This window comes from Leguminivora glycinivorella, chromosome 11 (assembly GCF_023078275.1).
Source record: "Leguminivora glycinivorella isolate SPB_JAAS2020 chromosome 11, LegGlyc_1.1, whole genome shotgun sequence".
Lineage (NCBI taxonomy): Eukaryota > Metazoa > Arthropoda > Insecta > Lepidoptera > Tortricidae > Leguminivora > Leguminivora glycinivorella.
In genome coordinates this window covers 9,165,144-9,192,910 of record NC_062981.1, presented here as the reverse complement: position 1 = coordinate 9,192,910, position 27,767 = coordinate 9,165,144, and the positions used below count along the sequence as shown (strand labels likewise).

General features: G+C 35.5%; 1 protein-coding gene across 1 annotated transcript; it reads right to left on the bottom strand.

Annotated features, from left to right (window-relative positions):
• Window positions 1-513: 513 nt before the first annotated feature.
• LOC125231079 lies at window positions 514-27,341 on the bottom strand. The gene is made up of 5 exons (XM_048136424.1): window positions 27,200-27,341; window positions 23,062-23,071; window positions 4,025-4,096; window positions 3,018-3,135; window positions 514-1,597 (listed from the first exon to the last, which is right to left on the bottom strand). The coding sequence occupies exons 1-5, from the start codon at window positions 27,259-27,261 to the stop codon at window positions 1,371-1,373; spliced, it is 489 nt and encodes a 162-aa protein (XP_047992381.1). The 5' UTR covers window positions 27,262-27,341; the 3' UTR covers window positions 514-1,370.
• Between the last annotated feature and the right edge of the window lie 426 nt (window positions 27,342-27,767).

Sequence of the window (27,767 nt, the reverse complement as noted above, 5' to 3'; positions counted from 1 at the left end):
CGAAGCCGCGGGCAAAAGCTAGTCAACTTATAATAAGTGTACCTGTACCTATCTAATGTTGAGGTACGTCTCCATTCATAATGGTAATACTTCTAATGGGTCGGCAACGCGCATGTGACACCCCTTGAGTTGCAGGCGTCCATAGGTTACGGTGACCGTTTTACATCAGGCGGACCGTATACCTGTTTGCCACCGACGTGGTATAAAAAAAATACTTCTGACGGTGTGCCTGACTATTATTACGGGAAAGAAAGCATTAGCCTTCAGACCCCTTTCGACCACAGGCATACTTGCTTAGGCTCTCTTATCACGTAGTTTTGCTTTAATCAGTTTCAATCCAACTAAATCGTCAATAAAAACAAGAGCAAAAAAATGCCACTTAATACGTGTCAGGATTTGTACGATAAGTAGTTCCAACAGCTCCTTAATATAGTTGGAGCTTTTCGAGCCTACATCAGTGGCATTATGATTAGATATATAATATTATTATTAATGAATAAAAAGCGCAATTTCTTTTTACTTTTAATAAAATAAACTTACAAGGACGGCCATGCCTAAAACATAAGAAATGCTTAAAAATGTGTAATTACATAAAATTGGAAATAAATACTTATATAAAAATGGGTTTGGGTTCTAGAATATTTCAAAATTGAATTGCTAAAACTTTTTAACAGGTTACATTTCATTTTAAGATCCTCATGATACATATATTTATTACGGATATTGTGATGTATATATGAGATTCAGTGGGATAAAACAGGTACCAGGTACATATATAGACACTAAGCAAACAAACTATATTTTTCAGTAACGATATACTTAATTTATATTTATCCTATATAGGGAATGCAACCGGTAAATAATTTAACCGGTAATTTATTCATTTACCGGCAAATTTAATACTGGTTTCAATGCCCTAGTTTAACATAAGTAATTATTTATCGTATCTCTACAAATAATGTTAAAACTACGTATAACATTGCAAAATAAATAACAATGATAATGAACAGTCCTTTAAAGGCCTTATGTTTTCACTTTAAGTCTTGTCTTGTGTAGTATCAGACTTTATATATTTTAAGCTCTTTCTATGTATAAACGTGAAGCAAAGTAGTGTGCATCTTGCTATATATCTTATGCAAGGCACTGGTTAAGATTTCAACGATGAGATGAATATAGCTGAATGTATTTCGGAATTAATAAAATACGTATAAATTGTTCAATCTACTTGTAAAATCTTCATCTCACTTTAAAATTTTTCATTGTAGGTATTTTGAAGTCTGACACACGGAAATTTTGGGCACCCTCAAATGCAATAGCAATGAGCGTAGGGTGCTAGGACCTGAAGCCATCATTGTTTTCTATTTTGTCTATTATTGCTGAGACACAAAGTATGAGAGCACTAGGCCGAGGAAGGCGAGAGGGAGCGAGACGGCGATAGCGCCGGCGGAGTTGCACTCGTCCTTGTCGCACGCGCTGCAGTGCTGGATCTGCTTGGCGGGGTCGGTGAAGACGCGAGCAGCGCCCTCTATGAGGGAGCAGCTGAGGCTCAGGTTGTGGGCGTCTCCGACGAGGCACGTCCTGGCGACGGAGCCGTTCTCTGTAAAAAGCGGAATAAAATTTATTCAAAATGCAGTATTACAAAAAAAAAATTGCCTTGGTAAGTAGGTAGTAGGTACCAATAACTAAATACTTCCTTCCGGCATTAAGTTCGCCTTTGTACATTTTTTACTGTGCAATAAAGTTTAAATAAATAAAATCTTCTACTACTGAACTTCTTGAATCTTCTGGTAGAAGAGAGATGCTACGAGTCTTCCAACATCTATGCTACGGAGTCTCGAGGAACAGTGTTTGGTTGGCTGGTCACTTTTGACTATAAATTGTGGCAGATGCGGGATGCTCCTAACCTAACACGAAATTCCGGAACGCCGTGTGAAAGTCACCGTTTATTTGCCCTCTGCTAGCGATGATGGTAAAACTGACATACGTATGATCGAGGCCACCAAAGTTTACATTGTTTTGACGTGTTAGGCTACAAATAATACTCATGATAATCTTGTGGCAGAGCGGGAAGCTCCGAGCACATCGTCAGCGATGCTATTCGGCAGAATACCGCCCAGCTACAGCCTGTTGAAATTCACAGTCTTCCATGGTCCCATCATAATAAAATGGCCTACTTACTCATGACGATCTTGTGGAAGAAAGAGGATGATCTTAGCACGCCAGTGTCGTAGTCATGATGGGCAGTAGGGTAATTGCAGCTATGCAGTCTGTTGATTGTCGTCCACGGACCTTTACTTTACACAAGGAAAGGTCACACAATACTTAATGACGATCTTGTGGCAGAAGCGAGACGCTCCAAGCACGCCGTCAGTGATGCCATTGGGCAAGAACCGCCCAGAGTTCGTAAATATGTGTACATTGTTTTTAAGTCCTCAGAATCTTCCATGGTCCCATAATACAAGGTAGTAGAGGCCACAGGTACTTACTGATGACGATCTTGTGGAAGAACCAGGATGATCTTAGCACGACATAGTCGATGTTACACGGGCAGCAGGATAATTGCAACTATGCAGTCTGCTCAAGGTCACAGAGTCTTGCATGATCTTATAATACAAGGTAAAGCCAAAAGACTTACCCATTACGATCATGTACTCGTAGCAGTAGCGGGATGCTACTAACCACGCCATACTGACGACCGGTCTGGCGCAGTCGGTAGTGACCCTGCTACCGAATCCCGGTAAGGGCATTTATTTGTGTGATGAGCACAGATAGTTCCATGGATGTTTTGTATATATATATAAGTATTTATATATTATATATATCGTTGTCTGAGTACCCACAACACAAGCCTTCTTGAGCTTACCGTGGGCCTCATTCAATCTGTGTAAGAATGTCCTATAATATTTATTTATTTATTTATTTATACTCGATGTCACGGGCTAATTCCAGCTACACAGTCTGTTACAGTTTTGCAAAGTCCTGTAATACAATGTAGTTCAAGACCCCATTATACTTACTCATGACGATCTTGTGGCAGAAGCGGGAAGCTCCGAGGACGCCGTCAGCGATGCCATTAGGCAGAATACCGCCCAGGTACAGTCTGTTGAAGTTTACAGAGTCTTGCGTGGCGCAGTCCTGAAATTAAAGGTAATTATGTTGAGAGACAAATATACAACTATATAATGATTTACCTTACTAATTTAGTTGCATTTATTATAGTGCAAAAAATTGTAACAATTTTCTAACATAACTCTACAGAAAACAGATTTTAACCTAAAGATTTGTTTGTACAGGAAGCAGGATACAAAAATAAAACTACTTTTACTGTTCTATTACCATCACTTGGTTATGCGACCGTTTCGCAAACTTCGTGTACAATCATTGAAATCTCGTAAATGATTTCCAAATATAATAAGGTGCATTAGGGTTTTTCCAAATGACAGAAATACTCGGGTAACTCCGAAAGAGAGAAAGAGAAAAAGTAGCCTATATCAATCTCCATCTCTTCAACTATCTCCACTTAAAAAATCACGTCAATTCGTCGCTCTGTTTTGTCGTGAAAGACGGACAAACAAACAGACACAAATTTTCCCATTTATTTATTACTAGCTTTTGCCCGCGGCTCCGCTCGCGTTAGAAAGAGACAAAAAGTAGCCTATGTCACTCTCCATCCCTTCAACTATCTCCACTAAAAAAATTACGTCAATTTGTCGCTCCGTTTTGCCGTGAAAGACGGACAAACAAACAGACACACAAACTTTTCCATTTATAATATTAGTATTGGATAATAATATACTAGCTTTTGTCAGCAACTTCGCTCACGTTAAATTCGAAAATTGCGGAATGCTTCATACAAACTTCCACCCCTCATTTTAGGGAAGTGGGAGGTTAGAAAGAGACAAAAAGTAGCCTATGTTTACTCTCCATCCCTTCAACTATTTCCACTTAAAAATCACGTCAATTAATATACTAGTAATATATAATATAAGTACATAAATAAATATGGAATATTGTATTAACTTACCACGATCAAACTTTTCGGAGGCGTAGCAGCCGCGCAGTCCCGGGTGTTTTCAGAGACACACTGGTAGCACCTTACCAGATCAAACTTTTCGGAGGCCCTGGGTGTTTTCAAATAAAATGCTCAGCACCTAGTATTGAAACAAATAAAATGCTCACATTACCTTTAACGTAACGTACTTTTAATAATAATAAGTATAATATTATAAAAAAATCAGGGTGTATAATAAACTCTAATCATTGTACCAACTTTTAGAAAATACTACCAGTTCAGGGTTCTTGTTCTACCTCTCGGCAACAAGAATGAATTCCATTAAATGGACCTGCCGGTTTAGCCAATATCACAATCGCTAGCGATACGATTTGTCTCTCACTCTTTCATGGCTATTAGTGCGAGTTACACATGTGTTTAAATCGCCACGGAACGTGATCGGCCTTTTGTCAACGGACCCAGCTCCTATGAGCCTAATGACATTGTCATTGTTGACGTAGGTCAACTAAATGTGAGCCCTCGACTTCTACGCAACGGTACACTCGGGCCCGCAAATTATGTGTATAACCGGGTCATATTATTCGTATCCTTCGCTCTTGGCCTATTATACAAATACGAAAAAGTTTCTACGTAAGTACACTGAGAGAAAAAAACAACCAGTTTTCATGTTCGTTCAACAAGTTTTTTGGTTAAAATAACCCTCGGGTTAACCCTCCATTTTTGTTAGTGAAAGTGGCCCTTAGCAAATTAAATAATCGATCTATGCATCCGCAACCCAGCCTGTTCACACATCAACTGCATTTCAGCGTATAAATAACTGCTCCATTTAACCCGATGACTCCTCGCTATTTTAGCTCTGTCTCTTGTGACCGCTATTCTTTAAGCGCCAGAGCACAATTTCCGATATCGAATAGGACGAAAGAGTCTCATACGAATTGTAAACAACGCATGTTTTTTCTTTTATCAAGATTATGTAATGTGTTCGAATACGTTTTCGAGCTGTCTATTGAGAAATCTATCCAAAGCATATATCGAGTATGAAATGTCCTAACGGTCATTGACCCTCATATGAGAAAATTTCGTTGACAATATCCAGTATATCCACCTACGGGAAATAAAATTGTGTGCATGCCATTTAAGAGCAACCTATATATCTGCAAACACAGGAGACCTACAGTAATAGAGATAGTCGTTCTCGCAATGAGTCACTGGTTCGAGAGGTCAAACTTATCCCACTGATTGCCTGATTAGTGGTCATTGTCCAGCACAGCCAGGACTTACGCAATCATCCTGTTTAAACTATCGTATAAAGTATAAACGACTAAATTAACATGTACATTCTTTTAATGAATACATGCATCATGGCCATTGTGACTGGTGAGTAAGGTTTAAAACTGTACGATAAATGTTTGATCTTGACCCTGTGTGCTGTAAGGTGTTAAAATAACTGATGTCATGAATAATAAATAGTACTGTATAAATACGTTTTTATTATGTTGTTGAAAAACAGGTATAGGACTTGTAATAACAGTATGCAGTGCACTATATTAAATTAATTGAGTTTTAATTTTTCAATTTTTCAATTATAAATAAGAGTGTAAGGCCTACCATTCAATAGCTTTTTTTGGAATACTTGATTAATACATAAAATTTAAATAGTGGATCTATGTATTTATTACTAACTAATGGTCAAGTAACTAAATATCTCAGTAACTTAAAAAAAACGATGGTTTAGAAGTTTTAGGGTTAAGATACGACATACTTATATTTAATTTATAACAGTAAATTATCATATTGACCCTGTCATGATAAAAACACCTTATTTGCAAGGGAAGTGATTTATATTACCTTGCAATGTAACCTTATGTTACAGATAAAGTTATTTGCATCAGTATCAAGAAAATGGTCATAAGCTTAATGCTTAGTACAGTACCTAGTACAGTACCTACCTGCGCAAACGCCGTCTATAAAGTTATAAACAAACATGAACTCCGTGAAATGTGGGTCAGTTGATAACTAAAACTGTATTGCCTCCTACTTTTATCAAAAGTACTTTTAAAACGATTGCTGTATTTTCTCTAGTTGTTTTATTGGTTCTAAATGCCGCAAAAACAAGTAGGTATGTATCTAGAAATTTGACATGAAAATATAACAGTGTTACGATATTTGTTAAACTGTTAAAATATTATGTCAATTGGCGTACCTAGTAACATGAGTAAATACAATGCAACTTACGAGAATAAGTAATAGTTTTGAGCATAATATTTAGTAAAAAGAAGTAGTAGTAGTAAACACTATTGTACAAGAAAAGAATACGATAACTGGGTAGGTACATACTTATAAAAAAAGTTTTGCCAGTAGTAGCGAGTAGCAAGATTGGGTACTAAAAACACAATCAACGCAGTATTTGAATACCCTTTGAATTGTACTCTCAGTTTAAATCTTTCAATAGTAATAAATCCAACTTCTAACAGTCTTCTAATATAATTTATGGATAGGCATTTAAATTGGACATGTTTATTACTAAAACCATTAAGATATCAGTAAAACTGTTTAAAGCCTACGAATTATACCATTATATTCAAAGGAATATAAACGGAAAAACTGTAGTTTTACTTTTACTTGCTTTTTACTCTTGATTTTGCTGAAAGCAATAAAATCTCCACTTATTTCTCACACTTGGAGCTCAGAAAAGTTAAGTAAGTCGTGGCAAAGTAAACAATGTTATTGCTAGTCACAAGTCAAATTTATAGCAATGTTTTTGTGGTTCCGAGCTCCTGGGCAATATCGGCATGAACTTGGATAACTAAGTAGATAAGAAAGCGTGGCTTATCCGACAAGTTTGGAAAACATGGCAGGCTGGTGAAAGGGCTTCTAAGATACGACACCAACAACTGTCTTAAGTAATTGAGTACTATAACCGTATTCGTCATTGCTAGTAGGTATCCCAGCCTGTTTGACATTTGAGATTCTTATTATAAGTAGGTAATATTTTAGTTTAAAAGTGCTCACTGCTCCTCATATTTAATATTAAATAATAACGTCACGAAAATATAGTTGTAGTTTTCTGCTGAATGACTATAATATGGATATTTTAGGGTGAAATGGAGCTTATAATAATGCACAATATCGACAAATCTAAATAAAGGCTGATTAATATTTTTTCTGTGAACTAATTGATAGTATCGTTTGCTATCCCATCGTCAAGTGCCCATTAAAAGACTGAGTAATATGAGAAAACTAATTGCTAGATTTTACTCTAATAGGTACCATTGAGTCACATGAAGAAATAATAGGTACCTATTGAGTTACATTACAAAGATCCTGTGGCACAAATGGCTAAGTGTTAACAGATTAATAACCTCCTCAAACGTGACCTGATTCTAGACTCGACGTTACCGGTTAGTTTAAAAACATACCATTATTATTAGTAATGATGTGAAGCTATTGTCTGACAATGGTATGAAGTTATTATAAAAATGATCAGCGGGCCGATTTTTGAGTCTCACGCGTTCGAATTCAGAAAATTGTCACTGAAAATAATAAGCAAGTCACCGTTTTCAACCGGTATTTTAGTGACAAAATCCCGTATGCGAGATTCAAAAATCGCCCTCCTAGTTTTTTTTTTATAAAAAGTTGTATTAAAAATGTACAATCCGGTATTTATTATTTGATATGGATTATTTTTTCCACAACTACGCCTAAGGTTGTTTATCACATAAAACAATACACATAATAATATTTATCAATTTATCAATTTCATCAAGATTAAAAAATAAGACTAATACAATGTTGGGCTGCGTGCTGTCACTACATTACATTTTAATATAATTTTGAGAGCGAGATACCAGGCCCCGTAGCCGAATGGCATTTCTACGACGCGAAACTAAAACGAAACGCCGCGAAAGGTAGTCTGGCTCTGTCACGCCAATACGCAAGAGTTATAGAGATAGATATCTACGAGCGTTTCGTTTCGTGAGCGTTTCGTGAGCGTTTGTGCATTCGGCTACGCACGCAGTAATATGTATATACTGTAGCTCGAGACTATATTGGACGCATAAATGCGTGGGTGTAGTAAGCATGCAATCATTGTAAATAGCTACAACTTTGCAGGGCAATCTAATTTTTGCTTTTAGAAAATTCTTAAAACAACTGATATCTATTCATTACTGACTAATGAAACTTTATTTACAAACCAATACAACTGTATGGTAACATCATGCTGTGTGCAAGTTCGGCCTCATTGTATAATGATGTCATACTTAGCTACTTATGGTGTGCTTAATATGAACCGTCATACATCTGACCCTTGTGCTGAGCCTAATAGTAGGCCAATTCGAACATGCACCATATTATTATGGCATCTAAAGGATTCGTACATTTCGCTCGTGCTTGCCCGTGGCTGTATCGGCCCGAGCGAATCTAATGCACGATAACTAAAGAAATACATCATTCAGATATCGTTAGGATGTCGCTTAGCCTGTACGAGCATAATTCTTATGAAGGGCCCGCGGTTATGGTAGCTGGGCCGCAATGGATTGCGACATAGAATAGCCCTTCGTTTCCAAAGATGCAATGTTCGGTTAATAAACACATCTACCTATCAACGGTATATTTAATGTTCAATGACAAACAAATATAATGCTCGAATTGTTTTGGGACCTATTATGTATACACTTAGGTATAAACTTTGATCGTTTATTTTTGAAATATCAGATCCAGCATGGCTTCTAAGAGCTCTAACATTGAAAGAATCAGTCTAATCTATGATCAATATTTCGCCACAAGTATTACGTCTAATGCCATTTTTAATAAATCCAGCTCAGAGCCCATAAAGGTAACTAGGTATCCGTTTCCACACATACATAATAGGTGCGCGCAGTCTGAATAACTTCACAAAACTGTTTAGGCTTGAAATGGAAAGCTGCAGCTGCACCCATTGTATGTAGCTTTAACCGTTATCATAGAACAAACTTGAACACAACACGGCTTACTGTGTCAGTTACGGACAAAAGCTAACTGTACGAAGCGTTTGTGTGGCACGTAGTACCTGTTCCCTTTGCAGGCCTCTTGCGCTCGGCCGCTGCGGATGACATAAGCCTTAGTTTACCTTAGTACCTTGGCGGTCCTGATAACGCAAGGTTTTGCCTCGATGTTGCTCAACTTGCTCAACTTGACATTGCAAAACTGGCTGTGAGTATTGTTTTCACAATGGAACCATAATAATTTTATAATGAGATGAAGGAAAATAAATATTATTCAAGTATTTTGAAGAAATGAATGAAAAAAAATATCAGCCCCCACTTTGCATGTAGGGGGTACCCTAATAAAACATTTTTTTCCATTTTTATTTTTGCACTTTGTTGACGTGATTGATATACATATTGGTACCAAATTTCAGCTTTCTAGTGCTAACGGTTACTGAGATTATCCGCGGACGGACGGACGGACGGACAGACAGACATGGCGAAACTATAAGGGTTCCTAGTTGACTACGGAACCCTAAAAAGTAGTCTTCAGTGTCTTCACATAAATTATATTATGTTAGAAATGGCTTCGAACATTAATGCAATTGGTTGACTAATAAAGGTAAAAAGGTAAGTGCGGTATTTATTAACTCAAACAATAATTGTTATAAAAATTGAACCGATGTACGATTTAGACAAATCAGTTTATTTCTAGATAAATATGTAACAACTATCTCATCATCATGCCGCGCCGCGATGTCTAATATATGCTACTGCTACGCCATCATAACTGCCTACCTACTTTCATATATAATAATCTTTGTAGTGATTTCCACTTTCAACATAAAAACAACGAGTGTCAACACAAACCTTAAGGGTTTCATGGCACTCTGGTGTATGAACAAATGTAAGATTTTTAATATACAATAAATAAAAAAAAAAAAAAACATTAAATCAAATAGGACCTAGTTTGGATCAAGTTCGGAGGTCGCTACCTCGATAAGGAACTGCGCAAGCCTGCCCATAAAAAAGTTCTTTAATAGATTCCCAACGTTTACTCCTTTAACCTCCTATCTCATTCACTTGCTTTATTGAAAGCGATTTTTTTTTTTGTTTTTTTGTGGTTGTTTTTTTTATAGAAAGAAGTCTTCAATGATCTTCGAGGTCCTGCGAGGTGTTAGGTACTTATGTATATCCCGTACCTGACGCAAACTATATTGGTGGTCCGTAATGTCCGTATGTCAGTTCTTTCGCTAGGTATTCGCTATTGAAAAAAATAAATATGGTTACAACTAATTTGTTTTCCTAGCCTTAATGTTTAGTTTTTGAGTAAAATATCGCTGTAATGTCCCGCTTAATACCCACCGCTGCATTTGGCTTAACTCATAATGACAGCCATTACAAGGTTTTGTTTTTTTACTAAACTTTTTGGCGTTCCTCCAAGAGCGTTGCGTAAATATTGTATCAAACAATAAGTCTTTTGTTTTGCTGCAATTATATGATTGCCTCGACTGTACAGAACAGAAGGTCCTCCTAATGCTAACTGGGTGAATCAACTTTTCTTTGCCAGCAAAATTACGCATACTTCGACTACATGTGGTCAGAAAATTTAATTTGTATTTAGTGTAATTAGTTTATACTTATTATATTAAAAACAGATATACAAGCTATGCAATACATCATGTTTTTATAGGATTTGCTATTTTATTACTTTATTTCGAGCAGTGACCCAGTGGACATAGCTGTCCCTCACTTTTGTATGAAAAAAGTGTCTCTTCCACTGGGTCACATATAGATTTAATTGTAATTTTTTTTTTTAATTATTCCCGTAATGTAAAATAAAAATAAGGATCTTTATTCACGATGGCCAGGTTAAAACTCACAAAAGTAGAGCTAATAATAAGTATGGGCAATTCTTGCAAAAAGCAAGAAAAAGTTGATTCACCCAACTACAAAACTCTCATCTTTTTAAGTATCTCTATATTCAGTTTCAAAGCGACAGCATCATTAATAGTATCAAATATGAATCCTATTAATAATGACTATTATGCAAACTATTACCAGCGGATGCCTCACATGACATCATCTTATTCATGGCTCGTTTCAACTGACACAGCATTTTTAGCCGGTTGCTAAGCTTCTATTTTAAACCCTATTAAAAATTTGGAACTGACTCATACGTCTAAATGTCTTCAACTGGCACTAATAATAAGTTATGCTATAAACAAAAATATTTAAACAAAATTCAGCTACAGCTTACAGCTTAAGTCAGCAGGGAATATTACTGTTTTTTTCTGTTCCCGAGTGCTCTCTTTCTTGGCACATAGAATAAAATGCCCAATGGATCAACAAAATATTGGGAAGAAGCAAAATTGGTAGAAAAGTCGAGATTTTTTTTATCAAGATCAGTTATCATTCAAAAAAATATCTCATACAATCCTATAATTATGTTGACCTATGTATATGAGCATGTCACATATTTGTACTGTACCAGTTCATGGGTATCGAACGCAGTGTGCATTCATGAAGTCAGCATCTTTAAGTAATGACATTTTACATCTAGTCTTGATCTGATCTTGACTTCAATACTAAATGCCTTACACGGTGACCTGTCTTTTACGTCTAACACATAAATTTAATTGAAAATATTTGTGACGGTGATAATTTCTGTTTGTATAATGTTGATGTTTTGTCACTAATTGAACAGATGTAGTAGAGGTGAAACATATGTCATGGATTATCATATTATAGTCCTCCTCAACTAACCAATAATACAATTTGTATGTCTGACTAAACATTTTTCCTCTATGATGCTATCATTCCTCATGAGAACCTTGATTGACAACATCATCTTACGACATGGATGACTAATAAGTAATAAAGATAAATAATAGCTGAAGGAAATTTCCTGTAATCAACAGAAAAATATTGATCGCTACGTTCAGGCATGTTCAGGTATCCTACATATCAATTAGGTACTTATCTACCTTCCTCAGGTATTTAACATTAGGTGCAGTGTGTTAAAGTTAAACAATAACTGTGATCAAAGATTCAAAGAACATTGAGTATAAATAAAGGCGTACTGTCAATGTAAAATTTGTAGTCATAGCGCATTTACTGGCATATCTCGACATAGAAAACAGTTTCTACGTATACTGACGAGTGACTAGTATGTGTATGGATAATAAAAATGGATTAGTGTCAATTTTGAAAAAAAAAATATATACACATACTCGTGCATATGACACACACACTAAAAATAATATATTACTATTCAGACATAAACATAGGATCCAGTTTTGCTGTATCGTCGGTAGTCAACACATAATGTCAAACAACAGTGTAATGTGAATATATCTGAACATGAAATATGTGAATGTACATATTAGTGTATCGCATAAAAATTAAACTATTATAAATAACACGTAACTCATTAAAACAATTTCTTATTTAATCTATCCAACTGTGTAATATCCATACTAATATTATAAATGGGAAAGTGTGTGTGTCTGTTTGTTTATCCGTCTTTCACGGCAAAACGGAGCGACGAATTGTCGTGATTTTTTAAGTGGAGATAGTTGAAGGGATAGAGAGTGACATAGGCTACTTTTTGTCTCTTTCTAACGCAAGCGAAGCCGCGGGCAAAAGCTAGTAGTTTATATAATTCCTTACTAAAACATCTTGGATAGAGCAACTACTTATTAGGATACCTACTTTAATTGCATGTATAGCTAATCTGTTAATGTAATCTATAAATTTGAAAATAAATAAATTATTGGAACAAAAAATACGTAGGTAATATGTTTTAATTATGTGTCTGTACCTACCCCGGTTATCAAAGTACCAAATTAGAAAATATTACATAATAAAATAGAAACATGTACGTTATTCAATCATAACAATATATTTTCAATTGAGTGACAAGCAAAATATGTCAACATTGTCAACAACAGTAACTAGGCAATAAGTATGAGAAGGTGTGATAGTTAGTTTATGATACGCCTCCCCGTGATTCCCGGGAATCCCGGAGGCCGAGAGCAGTTGGTCCAAGTGACGTATCCAGACGCGTCCATCGTCAATCGCAATTAGTTTATGACAGAAAATAAATAAATTTTATAGGCCGAAAACTCAAAAGTCATAAAATAACTTTCGTTGGATATTTCCATGGCAGTAAACTGACTATTAATGAGTCGGACAATAAACTTGGAAAATAACTTTTTAATGCGGTTGCTGCTTATAAGTAGGTAATAAAACTCAATTCTTAAATATGTCGATAGTGTGTGTCGATATTTTTTAAATTACGGGTGAATACGCGTCTCCTTACTAAGCATGATCGTAATAAGTAGCCTCAAAAGCGTAATGGTCAAAATAGTTTCATCCTTTATGTTCTAACCTTGAGCTATATTGTCACTTACGCCCTTTGAGCTGTGGTAACCGATATTTATTTAGATATTTCCTTTTATTACATACATGGGAAACCAAGAGCTTTTTTAAATATTATCAAAATCTAACATAGAATTACAAAGCAAACGACAGGTTTTTACTTCTTAGACTTATTTCACAAATTATTAAATCGATTATGGTTTCGGGGCATTTCTAATATTTTGACCTAACCGCCTAACATGCGCAATAAATTGCTTAATTCAAAAATAATACATAACATTCTAACTACTTTAAGTCAGTTGCACCGATTTGCAGCAAGGACGAGTAGGAGTGAAACAGCGTACTAAGTGAGGTGACTTAGTTCTAACCTTCACTTTATGACGATACCGGCCCATTCTCAGTCAGCAAATGATGTCATCGATAGCTTCGTATTTGTGATCATATTTACATCATGGTGTTAATATAAAAAAGTAAACATATGACTAATACTATGTATAATCATGAACAAAATTAGCCGTAACAAGAAGTTATAACATGTATAAATACGAATTTAGAACTTATTTTGGATAAATTTTAACGCCTAATCCTTAGAGATAAGTATGTAATATATTTTTCTCAAACATGGTATGAAATATTGATGTTATGTGCCTTATGATTGGCAGCGAAGTATGATGTTGCAGGTGCAGCTAGGACAATTGATAGATAATGGAATTTCATACAAACCTTGCAGGCCAAGGCCGGCAAAGTCTTCTTTTTTAGTTTCCAAACACAGATAATTGTGACATAACATCCAGATATTTTAGCCAATTAAAAAAAAACTATAAGGGGCTTTATAGACGTGCCGACTGCAACTGGTACGGGCCCTAGACAATATTTAATTTTGGGGTGCGTTTTCATACAAAAAAAATTTTTTTCGTTTTTTTTTAATTTTTTGTTTTTTTATAGGCGTATACGGGGTACTAATGGGAAACGAAAATTCGATTATTTTTGCGCTACGACGCACCGTTTAGGAGATACAGCCATCCAAAATTACTATTTTCAGTAGACTTTATTTATTTCATACCATGTTTGAGAAAAGCACTATACATACCTCGGCGGGAAATGGGGTTGCCGGCATTTGTCCCGGCCTCTGTAGTAATGTACTATATCAAGCAAAGTATCCCAGGGTGGCCGATATTTTTGCAGGTTTTTTTTATCCTACACTATTGATGCTGATCTTATTTTATGGTTCAATGATTATTACCGGTTTGTTTACTCCGATGGAATGATAATGATGGTAGAGACGGACCTTGGCAGGCAACCATTTGCAGACCTTGATATTCTTTTATCTGTTTATATAAAAAGCGCCATCTACTATCGTGTCGGCCGCTTTATTTATTTATTTACTCGTAATAATACCTATACATATGAGACCCATAAAATACCTATATGCATGAGAGGCGAGCAGCCTGTCACTGCAATGTCACAATTTGGATTTCTTTCAACCCTTTTTTTACAAGAGTGACACTGAAACTTAGTAGTTCTTGTGGCGTGATTATATTATGTATGTGTGTATGTAATACCTATACCTAAGCTGTAACCGTGGCCACTATAACCTGAAAGATTTAAACCACGTATTTTTGACAACAGCACGAGAAAATTGTTAAATTACTATGCCAGTAAAAAATTAATTGAATTAATTTACTACTTCTTTGTAAATAAAGCTTGATCAAAACTTATAAAACTAGAAGAAATGGCACGATAGTGATATAACCTAACCTAGCAATTGTTAGCATTATATTTATGTCGATGCACTGTTTCGATGTTCGATGTTTACACGTCATTAAGCTTTAAAAATGTGCTTGCGAGAACTCTTTGAACGGCTCAGCAAAGGGCGCCCACGAGCACTAAAAAAAACCTAGCCTCCTTTCTGGTTCACTGTTATTCGTAGTCAATGATAGGTATTTTCTGCAGTAATAAGTCTACGGCAAATTCTAGTGAAGGAACTGGGGTTCTGAATCAAATTTTCTACAATAAAAACTGCTCTGAATCGAAATCGGCTGGCCAAAGAAATCATTCCAATGTTGGATGCCCTTTTGATTCAACCTGTATAATAAGTAGAAGTTAAGAACCAAACAAATCGCCTAGTTTTCAACAAAATACCAGTTTTGAAGCTGAGCATATTCTGATATCTTTAGTAACGTCTTTAAGACTTGTGACAGCATTAATATTTTCACTACCATGGCAATGGCATGTTTAGTACACTGTTTCTCAGAAAACAGGCAGTTAATTTATACACGCCCAATAATATGAACTAGCATGACAAAAGACAACAATCATGTTTGAAGCTCATTTTTTCCTTTGAGAAGCTACTGTGTTATTACAATCGCCTGTAATGCAAGAGTGTCAGGCGTACCAACATTAACTGTCTGTGACCTATGTTTATGACATTGCTATAAATAACGAGTAGATCTTAATTATATTTTTAGAGTGTACTATCTTATCTTATCTTAAATCTGCGGGGGCCCTTACGGATACACTTCGACCCATCGGGATCTTTTGTGCAATTACCCCCTACGATCCTAAGATCCTTCAGCTATTCAGGAGCTTCTCGACCATTTCCACGTATCGGATGATGAGGCTCATGGGTAGCTCTCTGAAGTCCTTCGGTGCCAGGTAGCCTGCTCCGAAGTTCTTCATTCTTTGTCTGGCGAGGGCGTGACATTCACACATTAAATGTCTGACGGTCTCTTCCTCTTCGCCACACATGCGACAATCAGTGTTGTCGGCGTGTCCCATCTTGGCCAAAATTCCTTTGACCCCGTAATGGCCTGTGAACACCATCCCACTCTTTTTGGTGACTAGCCTTTGTTTGGTCTTTCATAGCCGTTCTAATGGTTCCTTGTGAAAGGCCCACATAAGGTTCCGGATCTATGAAGTTGTCTTCAGATCCGGCCTTGGCAAGTTCATCAGCGTTTTCATTGCCAATGAAGCCTTCGTGCCCCGGTATTCGGTAGAGTGTACTATAATATACTGTGACCATACTTTTGTACGTAGAGTAGGTATCTAACCCTGTAACTTTGCAATCGCGAATTCAAGCCTCATAAAGTGCCATCCATCCTGGGTACGTAAACGAATGGCACGACAAACGCTCACGAAACAAAACGCTCGTAGATATCTATTGGCGCGACAGAGCCAGACTACCTAATTCACGGCGTTTCGTTTTCGTTTCGCGTCGCAGAAATGCCATTCGGCTACGGCACTAAAAATCTAAAATATCTCATATATCACTATAGATCTAAAAATTCTGTGCAAGAAAAAAATATAAAAAGAGAATGTTACAGGGTGGTCTTTTTCAAGACCAGTAAAGGGTCTTATGATTGGTTTCTTGAAGCGATACGCTTAACTTTACTCTACTTGGGAATAACCTTGTTCGGATATTAGAGAGCGTCCACATCGCGCTCTATTGCGCAAAGTCGTAAAAAGTCTGGATCTCTTCCAGATTCTGGCAATTTGTGCGAACACGATTCTAAGTAATACCGGGAAACACATTTTTTAATAAACCCTCCAGACTACGCTAAGTTTATATTATTCTTTGAGTCGAAACAAGTCTGATATAAGTACCTACCTAATATTCATGCTTATACTTAGAGGTCACATAGTACATACACAGAGACATTACAATTTTAGATAAAATTAGAATAATTGTATCCTGCGTGTGTGCAACATTAAAAAATAGCTTTTAAGACGATAGGGTAGGGGTCAATTCTCCATACAAACGCTCTCGACTATTTCCTCCCTGGTTTTTGAAGATAGAGCAATGATTTTTTCAACACAGATTGTTATTATTTTTATCTGTGTCGGACCGTTATGATTTTTTTGATATTCTGCTTTTTAAAGACTCTAGAGCCAATCAAAAATTTCCAAAAACGGCCTTTTTCATTGTGGCGCAAAAAAAGGTGTGATACTCAAGATTGGTAACAATTAACCAAAAAAGCTAAACGGTTCGAAATATATTATTTTATTGTTATTCAGATTCTCAAATTTCGTTCCGATTGATTAAGTTTTGAAGGAGGAAAGAGTCGAGATGGAACCTCGATTTTAAAGATTTTTTTGAAATATCTTTTGACTGAGTTGTTCTTAATGGACAATTTTTTTTCGATAAATCTAGTTAATAACACTTATATATTTAACTAAAATTCCCAAATTGAAAGGGGGCTCCTTTCCATTTTAGCATTTTCGCTACCGTATCCTCTATATCCATATGAGATTCCTTTAAATTTCAGGATTTCAGGAGTGATGCGTTTACGTCTCCCTAATCCGATCAATAAATATTTACTGTAAACTGAAATAAATTATTATTATTATTTTCTATGAGGATAATTTAAATTTGTTCTAAGAAATATTTACTGTTTCAGTTCAGTATAATAAACACTTTTTTTCGACTAAATTATTCTTTCCATAAATTGATAAATTATTCCTACGTCATTTCCATAACTTGACTATGTACGAGTAGATAAGAATAAGCATGTTTGAACTATTGGCCTCGTTTTTTCATTCGATTCGGTCACAGCTAATTTTAAAATTCCCAAAATGTTGTTAAAATTGTATGAAATCTAAATGGATGTAGGTACAATCGCGTTCAGTTGCATGATGCATCTACACGCGCCAAAAAATATCTGACAAGCTTTTATGATGATAATATTAGTTCTTGTTAAGATATTTTTGTTCGCGTAGGTGTTTAAATATAACAACGCACAGACAGGTATTGAGCCTCAAAAGCTGGCCAAAATCCATTTTTTTTATTTACGCCGTACCCCTTCTTAACCATTGTTTCTTAAAACTAGGATAACCCCTCCACCTAGTAAAAAAAAAATACCACGTGCTAAAGTCATCTATCACCCGTGTAGGCTTAGTCGAAAATTACCGTTCGCCGAAAGCGTCTGCGTGATTGTTCGATGCACTCGAATTTCATTGTTTTCAAAAATTTGTTATTCCTTGATTGGCCCGTTTTGTGTTGGTTTCTAATATGGATTGCGAAGAACCAGGTATGTACTTTATTTAACACTAAATTTTACTTAAATATTAATTGATTTTCTTCATTAATACCCTTGAAAAGTGAGTACCGGGAAATTTTAAATAAAAAGATAAGTTTTTCAAGAACATTGGAATTTTTAATAAGTTACCAAGCATTATCCAGCAAACATTTGAATGACATGTTGAAGAATAGACTTTCCTTTATAATATAAAGTGCAGAATAGCCACCCCAATGTACCCGCCTATTTTTGGTGATTTTTTTTCCGTAAGCACATTCGTTACTCGGTACATGAGATTTTACTTATTTTTACGTTTTTGTGTTTTAGGTTCTTCTGGAATCCGGGTATTATATAGGAATGATTTATTTGCTATTATTTAACGCTCAGACAGCTCAACTTTTAACAAAAAGTTGCAATTTTTGGAGCAAGTATTACTGAATCTATATACGGAAAATGACCACAATATTGCTGACATAAAGCTGAAACTGTCTCGCATCAAGCATTAGTTTAAACAAAAATGGACAGCTGCTCTTAATACAAGTGCCAGATTCCTAGATAGCAGCATCGAGTAGCTCAAAGAATGCATATCTCTACCAAAAGCAGGAGTCAGTTCTGGTCGTCCTGAAAAGACTTTCTTAGAGTTGAGCGACAGGAGCAAGAGACATAAAACAGAAATGTCCTGGAAGAAAGCTAATGTAAGCTTTGAAGAAAATAACTAATAAAAGTTGAAATATAATATTTAATGTCTTTCAACTTTCAATTTGTCAACTAGGAACCCTTATAGTTTCGCCATGTCTGTCTGTCCGTCCGTCCGTCCGCGGATAATGTCAGTAACCGGTAGCACTAGAAAGCTGAAATTTGGTACCAATATATATATCAACCATGCCGGCAAAATGGTAAAATAAAAAGTGGAAAAAAAATGTTTTGTTAGGGTACCCCCCCTACATGTAAAGTGGGGACAATTTTTTTTTTCATTCCAACCACAACTTGTGATATATTGTTGGATAGGTATTTAAAAATGAATAAGGGTTTACTAAAATCGTTGTTTGGTAATATTAATATTTTCGGAAATAATCGCTCATAAAGGAAAAAAAGTGTCCCCCCCCCCCCCCTCTAACTTTTGAACCATATGTGTAAAAAATATGAAAAAAATCACAAAAGTAGAACTTAATAAAGACTTTCTAGGAAAATTATTTTGAACTTGATAGGTTCAGTAGTTCTAAAAAAAAATACGGAAAACTACGGAACCCTACACTGAGCGTGGCCCGACACGCACTTGGCCGGTTTATTTTACCTTCTTGACCCTTAAATCTTAATAACAAATGGTTAGGGGGCCATTGGAACTTTAAAATAATTTTGGCCAACTTTTTGGGTCAAATACCAGTCTGTGCAACGCGACTGTACGTAAGAAAAATACATATCGGTATTTTGTACTGAATACGTATGTAGGTACCTACTGGATCCTTTACACCTCAAAACAAGCTGAAAGTCGTATTTCTATAAGCTTTATGGTGATTTATTATGTGCCTTCTTGGGGTAGACGGTAAAAGTACGTCGTAAACATGATTATTTTATGCTAGAACGCATGACTAAACGCCTCGTAGCCATATTCAGATTTTTTTAATAATATATTGGTTGGATAGTTTGGATACCGTCAAACTAACCTAGTTTGCCTCCAGGGCATTTTTGGAAAAGATAAAGCTTGTACCTGAGTAAGTAATAGAAACACATACCTAGTACGAGTATTATGTTGGCAAAAACTATGTAATTAATATTAATGTCCCACTTGACACTATTTTTTACTTATTGCATTTTCAAAGATTCTTTTCAATTAAATACATTTAAGTATTTTTTAGATTAAGAAAAAAAACTTGAGGTAATGCTAATGAGGTAATTAATTATGCACCAATTCACCGATTAAATAGCCCAATGGAGTTAATGTGAGATCAGCGTCGTAATCAAGTACATACAGCCTTTCATATTTTCTAGATTTTCTTTCTAGACGAGCAATGTGGGTAGGCTAGACGGGTAAGTAATTGTGTTATGTTCCTTGAATTTAAAAATCTTACTGTCAAAAAATATAGATGCGTCTTACGAAGTTGCCTGCAAAATATTTAGTCTGCGACCCGTTCGTAACCTATCTGTAAAGTAGACTTATATTGACCGGGATATAGACCGTGATTACCTTTTTGATTTTTGTCGAGCTCCCGATATTTAACCGTGAATCATTCAAAACTCTTATCTGTAAAGTATTTTTACGCTTAAAGGTTTCTACTTTACTTATGATTATATGGATGTTTTAGGGTACAAATATACAAAACTAATAAAATCCCTATGACTACGTACAATAAATTCTAAAATTATAAATTAAATATTATTTTGAAATAATTTTGTGTAACGTTGTAGAATAATTTTCATATTTTCTCAAAGCACTTGTACAAATAAGATGGCTTCCCATCCCAGAGTTTCCTCCATTATTCCCTACATTCTTATGCAGATGGGGCTGCCCCAGATAACAACTAGTTCTCGGGTAATAATAGAAAGGTGATAGTGTTATTTATGGTCGATTGTTACGACGCAAATTATGGGGAAGCGTAAGATATAAAACGCAGTAATAGGTTGAAAAAAAAAACATTAAGTAAACAAGGAAGGTTAAATATTTAAATATGTCAAACGTTATGGAGGCTTACACCATAAAAAACTCTACTTACAAGTACCTAAACCTCATTTATATGATTAATATGTAGAATTCAATAAAAAATAAATTATAAATTGAAATAGATATCATACACGAAAGAAAAAACGGCAAGGCCCACTGGTGGCCGAGCCGGGAATCGAACCCGGGTCTTCAGCTTACGCGGCTAACGTCTTTACCACTAGACCACACGCCCGCCCTAGCTGCTTGTTCCCTATAGTCATAGGGCTTACGGAAAAAAACTGCATTTTATGCAGAAAGCAAGCCACTTTGCACAGTGATACTAGGGACCAATACAAATGATTTCATCCGAGGAAACACGATTTTCATCCACTAGAATTCAAGATGGCGGACATTTTCCAAAATGGCGGCCGCATATTTTTAAAAATTTATAGAATCGTAACGGCTGCACCGATTTTGATGGTTGAGGTGTCTATCGCATCGTATTAAAGCGTTCATTAATATAAAAAAATAAAGTCATAAAAAAATTTAAGATGGCGGCCGAATAATAAGAAAAATATGAAAATTTCAAACTATTTTTTTCATTCTCGTGCAATTTACCAATAAATTTTCTATGATATGGCCACATTTTTATGTATTTAAATTAAACCTTATAATATTATCTACATAATAAAATAAAAATCATGAAAATCCGTTAAGTAGTTTTTGAACTATACTCATTTGAAATGGAGCGCGCGGATTTGAAAGACGTTTTCGCACGTGATGTAAAAACAATTTTGGAATCATAACGGCTGCACCGATTTTAATGGTTGGGGTAGCTATCAGTTTGTATTAAAACATTTATTTATATAAAAATTAAAATCATTTAAAAAATAAAGATGGCGGCCGAATAATAAAAAAAATATGAAATTTTCATTTTTTTTTATTCTCACGAAATTTACAAATAGTTTTTCGACCATATATGGTCACATTTTTATTTTTTTAAATAAAGTCTGATATTAACATCTGCAAAATAAAACAAAAAAAACATTAAAATCCGTTCAGTAGTTTTTGAACTACCTATACGCATTGAAAATGAAGCGCGCGGGTTTGAAAGACGTCTTTGCACTTGATATGTGATGCATCGTATCGTTTGGTACCGCTATACACGCAAGACTGATTATTTATTTTGGTCACAACTTACTATATTACTATTCAGAATCAATGTTTTTAGTATTTATATACATTATTAGTTTTTTATTCCGAGTTTAGGTATATTTAGATAACCCCCGTAAACTTGACCATCACATAATTTGTATTTTAATACGTAAAAGAACTTAAATGCACATAACATAACATTTGTATTAATACCAATTGTCCTTTCCGAGGACTCCAGAGATAATTTTCGACAACTAGGAGCGTATGTTTTTGTAGTGCTGGCGATGTTGGTGGGATGCTGGTTATTAATTTTGGTTGGAAACAGTTCCTTGCGCACCAAATTAACCGATAAATGTTGAGTCTGCGGATCAAGTTTTCAAGCTTGGCCATTATTCCTCCAGGAATACACTGTTCAGCATGACAACCAACAAGACTTTTTCCAGAAACTATAGCCTGTTGATGTTATAAGTGTGGTGATTTTTTTTTCTAAACAATTTACTTCCTCAGAGAACATTTGCTCTGCTATTTCAGGGTAAACCATAGGAACGTAACCGGAAGAAGCTGATAGCCTCATTGTACCTCGCGCAAAAGATATGGCGGAACAGGGACTCACGCGTATCATCACATCTTCCGATACAGATGTCTTGGTATTTAAATAAAAACCACTGGAGTCTTCGGGTGAAGGATAGACGTAAAGTCAGTGGCCAGATTCGGGTTTGGACCTAGCTTAGAGCCTCGAAAGGTCTTTGCCTCATGTGAGACCTCGAGTGAGTTCAGGGTGGTAACGGATGCTAGAGTGTCCCATGCCCTTCGTTGAGTTTATCTCGCAGTTTGTAGCCGTGGAGGCTTTCAGGGCGTTACGTGCGAGATCGGACGTGATGTAAATGGAGGCAGGAATGACGGCAAAACGACACTTTACGAGTGCCTCAGCCGCCAAACCATACCGGTAAACAGGTCTGAGTCCATGCTTGCTCACTAAAATATGTGTTAAGAACGGTCCCAATTTGGCATTTAAGCATGTGATCTATGGAGCTAATTATATAGGGAAATTTCCAATTCTTATCTAGTATATTTTCTTAAGACTTCAAATGAGAATAACCTACCGGAGTATAAGGTACTACTGCTATTCGTGGTTTTTACGCTTTTACGTCTGATACCACTTCTTTTTTCAATACAAAAGGAAAAAATCATGTTCTAAAACATTGTTTGCACACACACTGAAGTTATACCAGCTTTGATAGAAACATCGCAGTAACTACAAAGTCTTCCTGGAGGAATAATCGCCATGCTTGAAAAGTTCACTCCAGTTCAACTTGGTGAGCAAGAAACTGTTTACCACCGAAAATAAATTAGTACCTAACCAATATCGGCAGCACTCCGTGTCGTATAACAACGCCCCATATTCTGGATATTACCTATGTGCCTATGCCATCATCCTGGGGTTGGAAGACGTACAATGATAGTTGGGTACTGCAGTGGTCTGAAAACAGGGAGATTTGGTATGAATATGTATACATGGACAATTGCGGTTGTGAAAAAGGCTGCGAAACAATACGCTGTACGTGTTGTGGGTCTACTCTGCGCGGCGCAATGCAAATAATGCAATGTATTAATAATGTTATATTTGCAAAGAGATCTGCCAAAATAAAAAGTATTTTGCAAAAATGATATTATAAATTATTATGTTATCATTATTTCCTTGTTTGATATTATTTTGTATATCTTTTATCTTTCAGTATAACCTAGACGAGAAGCAAAAAATATATTTTGTATTAATATAATTATGTTTCCGTAGCCCCCTACAGAAGTTGTCGAAAATTATCTCTGGAGTCCTCGGAAAGGACAATTGCTATTAATACAAATGTTATGTTATGTGCATTTAAGTTCTTTTACGTACATACATACATACATACATTAAAATCACGTCTGCATCCCGCAAAGGGGTAGGCAGAGCACATGAAACTACTAAAGCTTCAAAATGATGTGATTGGTCAAGTTTTTTACGTGGGATGTTTTACTGTCTAAATATACCTAAACTCGGAATAAAAAACTAATAATGTATATAAATACTAAAAACATTGATTCTGAATAGTAATATAGTAAGTTGTGACCAAAATAAATAATCAGTCTTGCGTGTATAGCGGTACCAAACGATACGATGCATCACATATCAAGTGCAAAGACGTCTTTCAAACCCGCGCGCTTCATTTTCGATGCGTATAGTTCAAAAACTACTGAACGGATTTTAATGTTTTTTGTTTTATTTTGTAGACGTTAATATCAGATTTTATTTAAATAAATAAAAATGTGACCATATGGTAGAAAAACTATTTGTAATTTCGTGAGAATAAAAAAAAATTTGAAAATTTCATATTTTTATTATTATTCGGCCGCCATCTTTATTTTTTAAATGATTTTAATTTTTATATAAATAAATGTTTTAATACAAACTGATAGCTACCCCAACCATTAAAATCGGTGCAGCCGTTATGATTCCAAAATTGTTTACATCACGTGCGAAAACGTCTTTCAAATCCGCGCGCTCCATTTCAAATGAGTATAGTTCAAAAACTACTTAACGGATTTTCATGATTTTTATTTTATTATGTAGATAATATTATCAGGTTTATTTTAAATACATAAAAATGTGACCATATCATAGAAAATTTATTGGTAAATTGCAGGAGAATGAAAAAAAAAGTTTGAAATTTTTATATTTTTCTTATTATTCGGCCGCCATCTTAATTTTTTTATGACTTTATTTTTTTATATTAATGAACGCTTCAATACGATGCGATAGACACCCCAACCATCAAAATCGGTGCAGCCGTTACGATTCTATAAAATTTTAAAATATGCGGCCGCCATTTTGGAAAATGTCCGCCATCTTGAATTCTAGTGGATGAAAATCGTGTTTCCTCGGATGAAAACGTTTGTATTTGTCCCCTGTATCACTGTGCAAAGTGGCTTGCTTTCTGCATAAAGTGCAGCTTTTGACCATAATTTCGCCGTAAGCCCTATGACTACTAGTTGTGAAAAAATAAATTGTTTTACAAATTTACAATTAATAGTTATGCACTGAAGGGTTTATTTCTTGAGAAATAGTTACTTATTTAGTTTCTCTGCCCTTACTTAAAATAAAAACAAAAATGGTTTCCGTGCTACTTTTAGCTTATTCCTGTATACATTTTCATCATACGTTGTTTAATTATTACGTCGGTGGCAAATACGGCTCGCCTGATTGTAAGTGGTCACCTTTTCCCATGAACACTTGCAACACTTCATTGCGTTTGTCTAAATTGACTGACTACTTGCACAGATTCCTGAAATGGTCTCCATTGTTTAAACATAAAACTGAGATATTAATGCATTTGAATCTCAATGTAGTAAATCATTTATGCAATGTTATAGTTATTTGTTTTACAAGGGGGCAAAGTTGTATTTTAACGCCGAGTGTGGAATTGAAAAACGAGCAAGTGAAAGGATTTTATAGTTGAACCACGGGCGAAGCGAGTGGTTCGAGAATAGAATCCTGAACTTGCGAGTTTTTTAACACACGAGAAGTAAAATACATTTGCACCCGAGTGTAACACAAAACTTTTCCCCTCACTATAGCGAGGAAACTACAACGCAAAAAATGCGTTTATCACTGCTTCCAGTAGTTCCACAGGTGGTAAATCATCTTTATTACCAGATTCACCTACTTGGTCTAATTACTTTACCCCCCCTCACTAGCTCGGAAACACGTGTTTTGTCCATTAATACCAGCGGGTAAAATCGCATTTTATCCACTAGTGGGTAAAGTAATTTGACCTTGAATAAAGTCAAATTAACTGCTTTAAAATTGATAAAAGTAGGTGAATCTAGTAATAAAGATGATTTACCACCTGTGGAACTACTGGAAGCAGAGATAAACGCATTTTATGCGTTGTAGTTTCCTCGCTATAGTGAGGGGAAAAGTTTTGTGTTACACTCGGGTGCAAATGTATTTTACTTCTCGTGTGTTAAAAAACTCGCAAGTTCAGGATTCTATTCTCGAACCACTCGCTTCGCTCGTGGTTCAACTATAGGATCCTTTCACTTGCTCATTTTTCAATTCCACACTCGGCGTTAAAATACAACTTTGCCCCCTTGTATAACAAAATAATTTACTACATTGAGATTCAAATGCATTATATCATTGCATAAATAATTTACTACAATGTAGTAAATAAATTCTGCAGAATTGAATTTATTCCTAAACTAGTTTATAAAGTTTCCACTCCCTCTCGGTCTTGTTCGAAAAATTGAAGCTTAAATAATTTTCCCGCTCACAAAGTTAAGTGTGTTTAGTGGCCTGGATTATCTCTAGTGCCACTAACTTTGTCACTTTCGCAACCACGGGAAAATGTAAGCAAACGTACGCGACGCGAATGTTGACAAGAAAAAAGAAATCGTTTTGAATATCTATGGCACTTGTACAGACAGGGTCTATCACAAAACCAAAAGCAATATAACATCTATTTGTACAAATATTACAAAACCTACATGTGATTGTGCTTAACACTATCAACAATAAAATAACAAAGAGAAAAAGGCGAACAATATTAAGATATTCTCTTGTTATCTACCAGTCAATCTTAATCAACAATAAAATAACAAAAAGAGAATATCTTATGTTATCTACCAGTCAATCTTAAGTAGATCTGCGCCTGCAGTGTAAGACATGATTGTGGCCTTTTATTTTATCATTTTCTAATATTTATTAGGCAAGTTTATTTTTAATTTAATCAACTTTTTTTCGCTAATCTTTTCTAAAAGACGAAATAGTATTACTAATACATACTCCTATGCAAGTAAATAATTACCTATTTATTACGTTGAACTTTAATATTTCCTTGATATTGTCTAAACACCTATTTATTTACTCGTAAAAAACTACTACGCGGCGCGGTAGTAGTAGTAGGTACTCGTACCTCCGCTTGAACACAAAATCCGTTAGCTTTAAAACAAGTAAAAACAAATTCTAAAAAAAAATAAAATAAACTTACCAAATTCCAAAAGGGCCAGCATGCAGACCAAACTCAACGCGGTGACACCACTTCTTGCCATTTTCGAGACTGATCACGGGTTACTGCGTACGTTTGAACTCTCGCGAACGTTGGGCAAGACTGAGTGTTGAGACCGTCCATTCTCCGCCTGCGTGTCGCCGCCTGACACATTTACGTGTAGGATGCCCCAACTTCGGGAATCTCAGGACACTCATGGACTTGTAGACTGCTTGTCCTTATTGGAAACTGTTAGAACTAACTGGACGCCGATTTGTTGGCCGGGAAAATGTAGTATCATTTTTGTGTACGCGCGTGTAACTGAAAGTATAGGTACTTTTCAAAGTTTGGGCGAGTTTTTGTATTAGGTATTGGTACGAGTACAACTCGAAGATTATTATTTTGATTTCTAAAATATAATGGTGTATGTAATGTTGGATGTAATTTACATTAAATATTCTAGTTTTTTTACAGTTTTCTCGGAATTTTCCAGTAATCAGATATTATTATACACTTCAAGTTAACCGTGTTTCAGTCACTTCAAGTTGACGTGACGTTTTGCTCAAATAT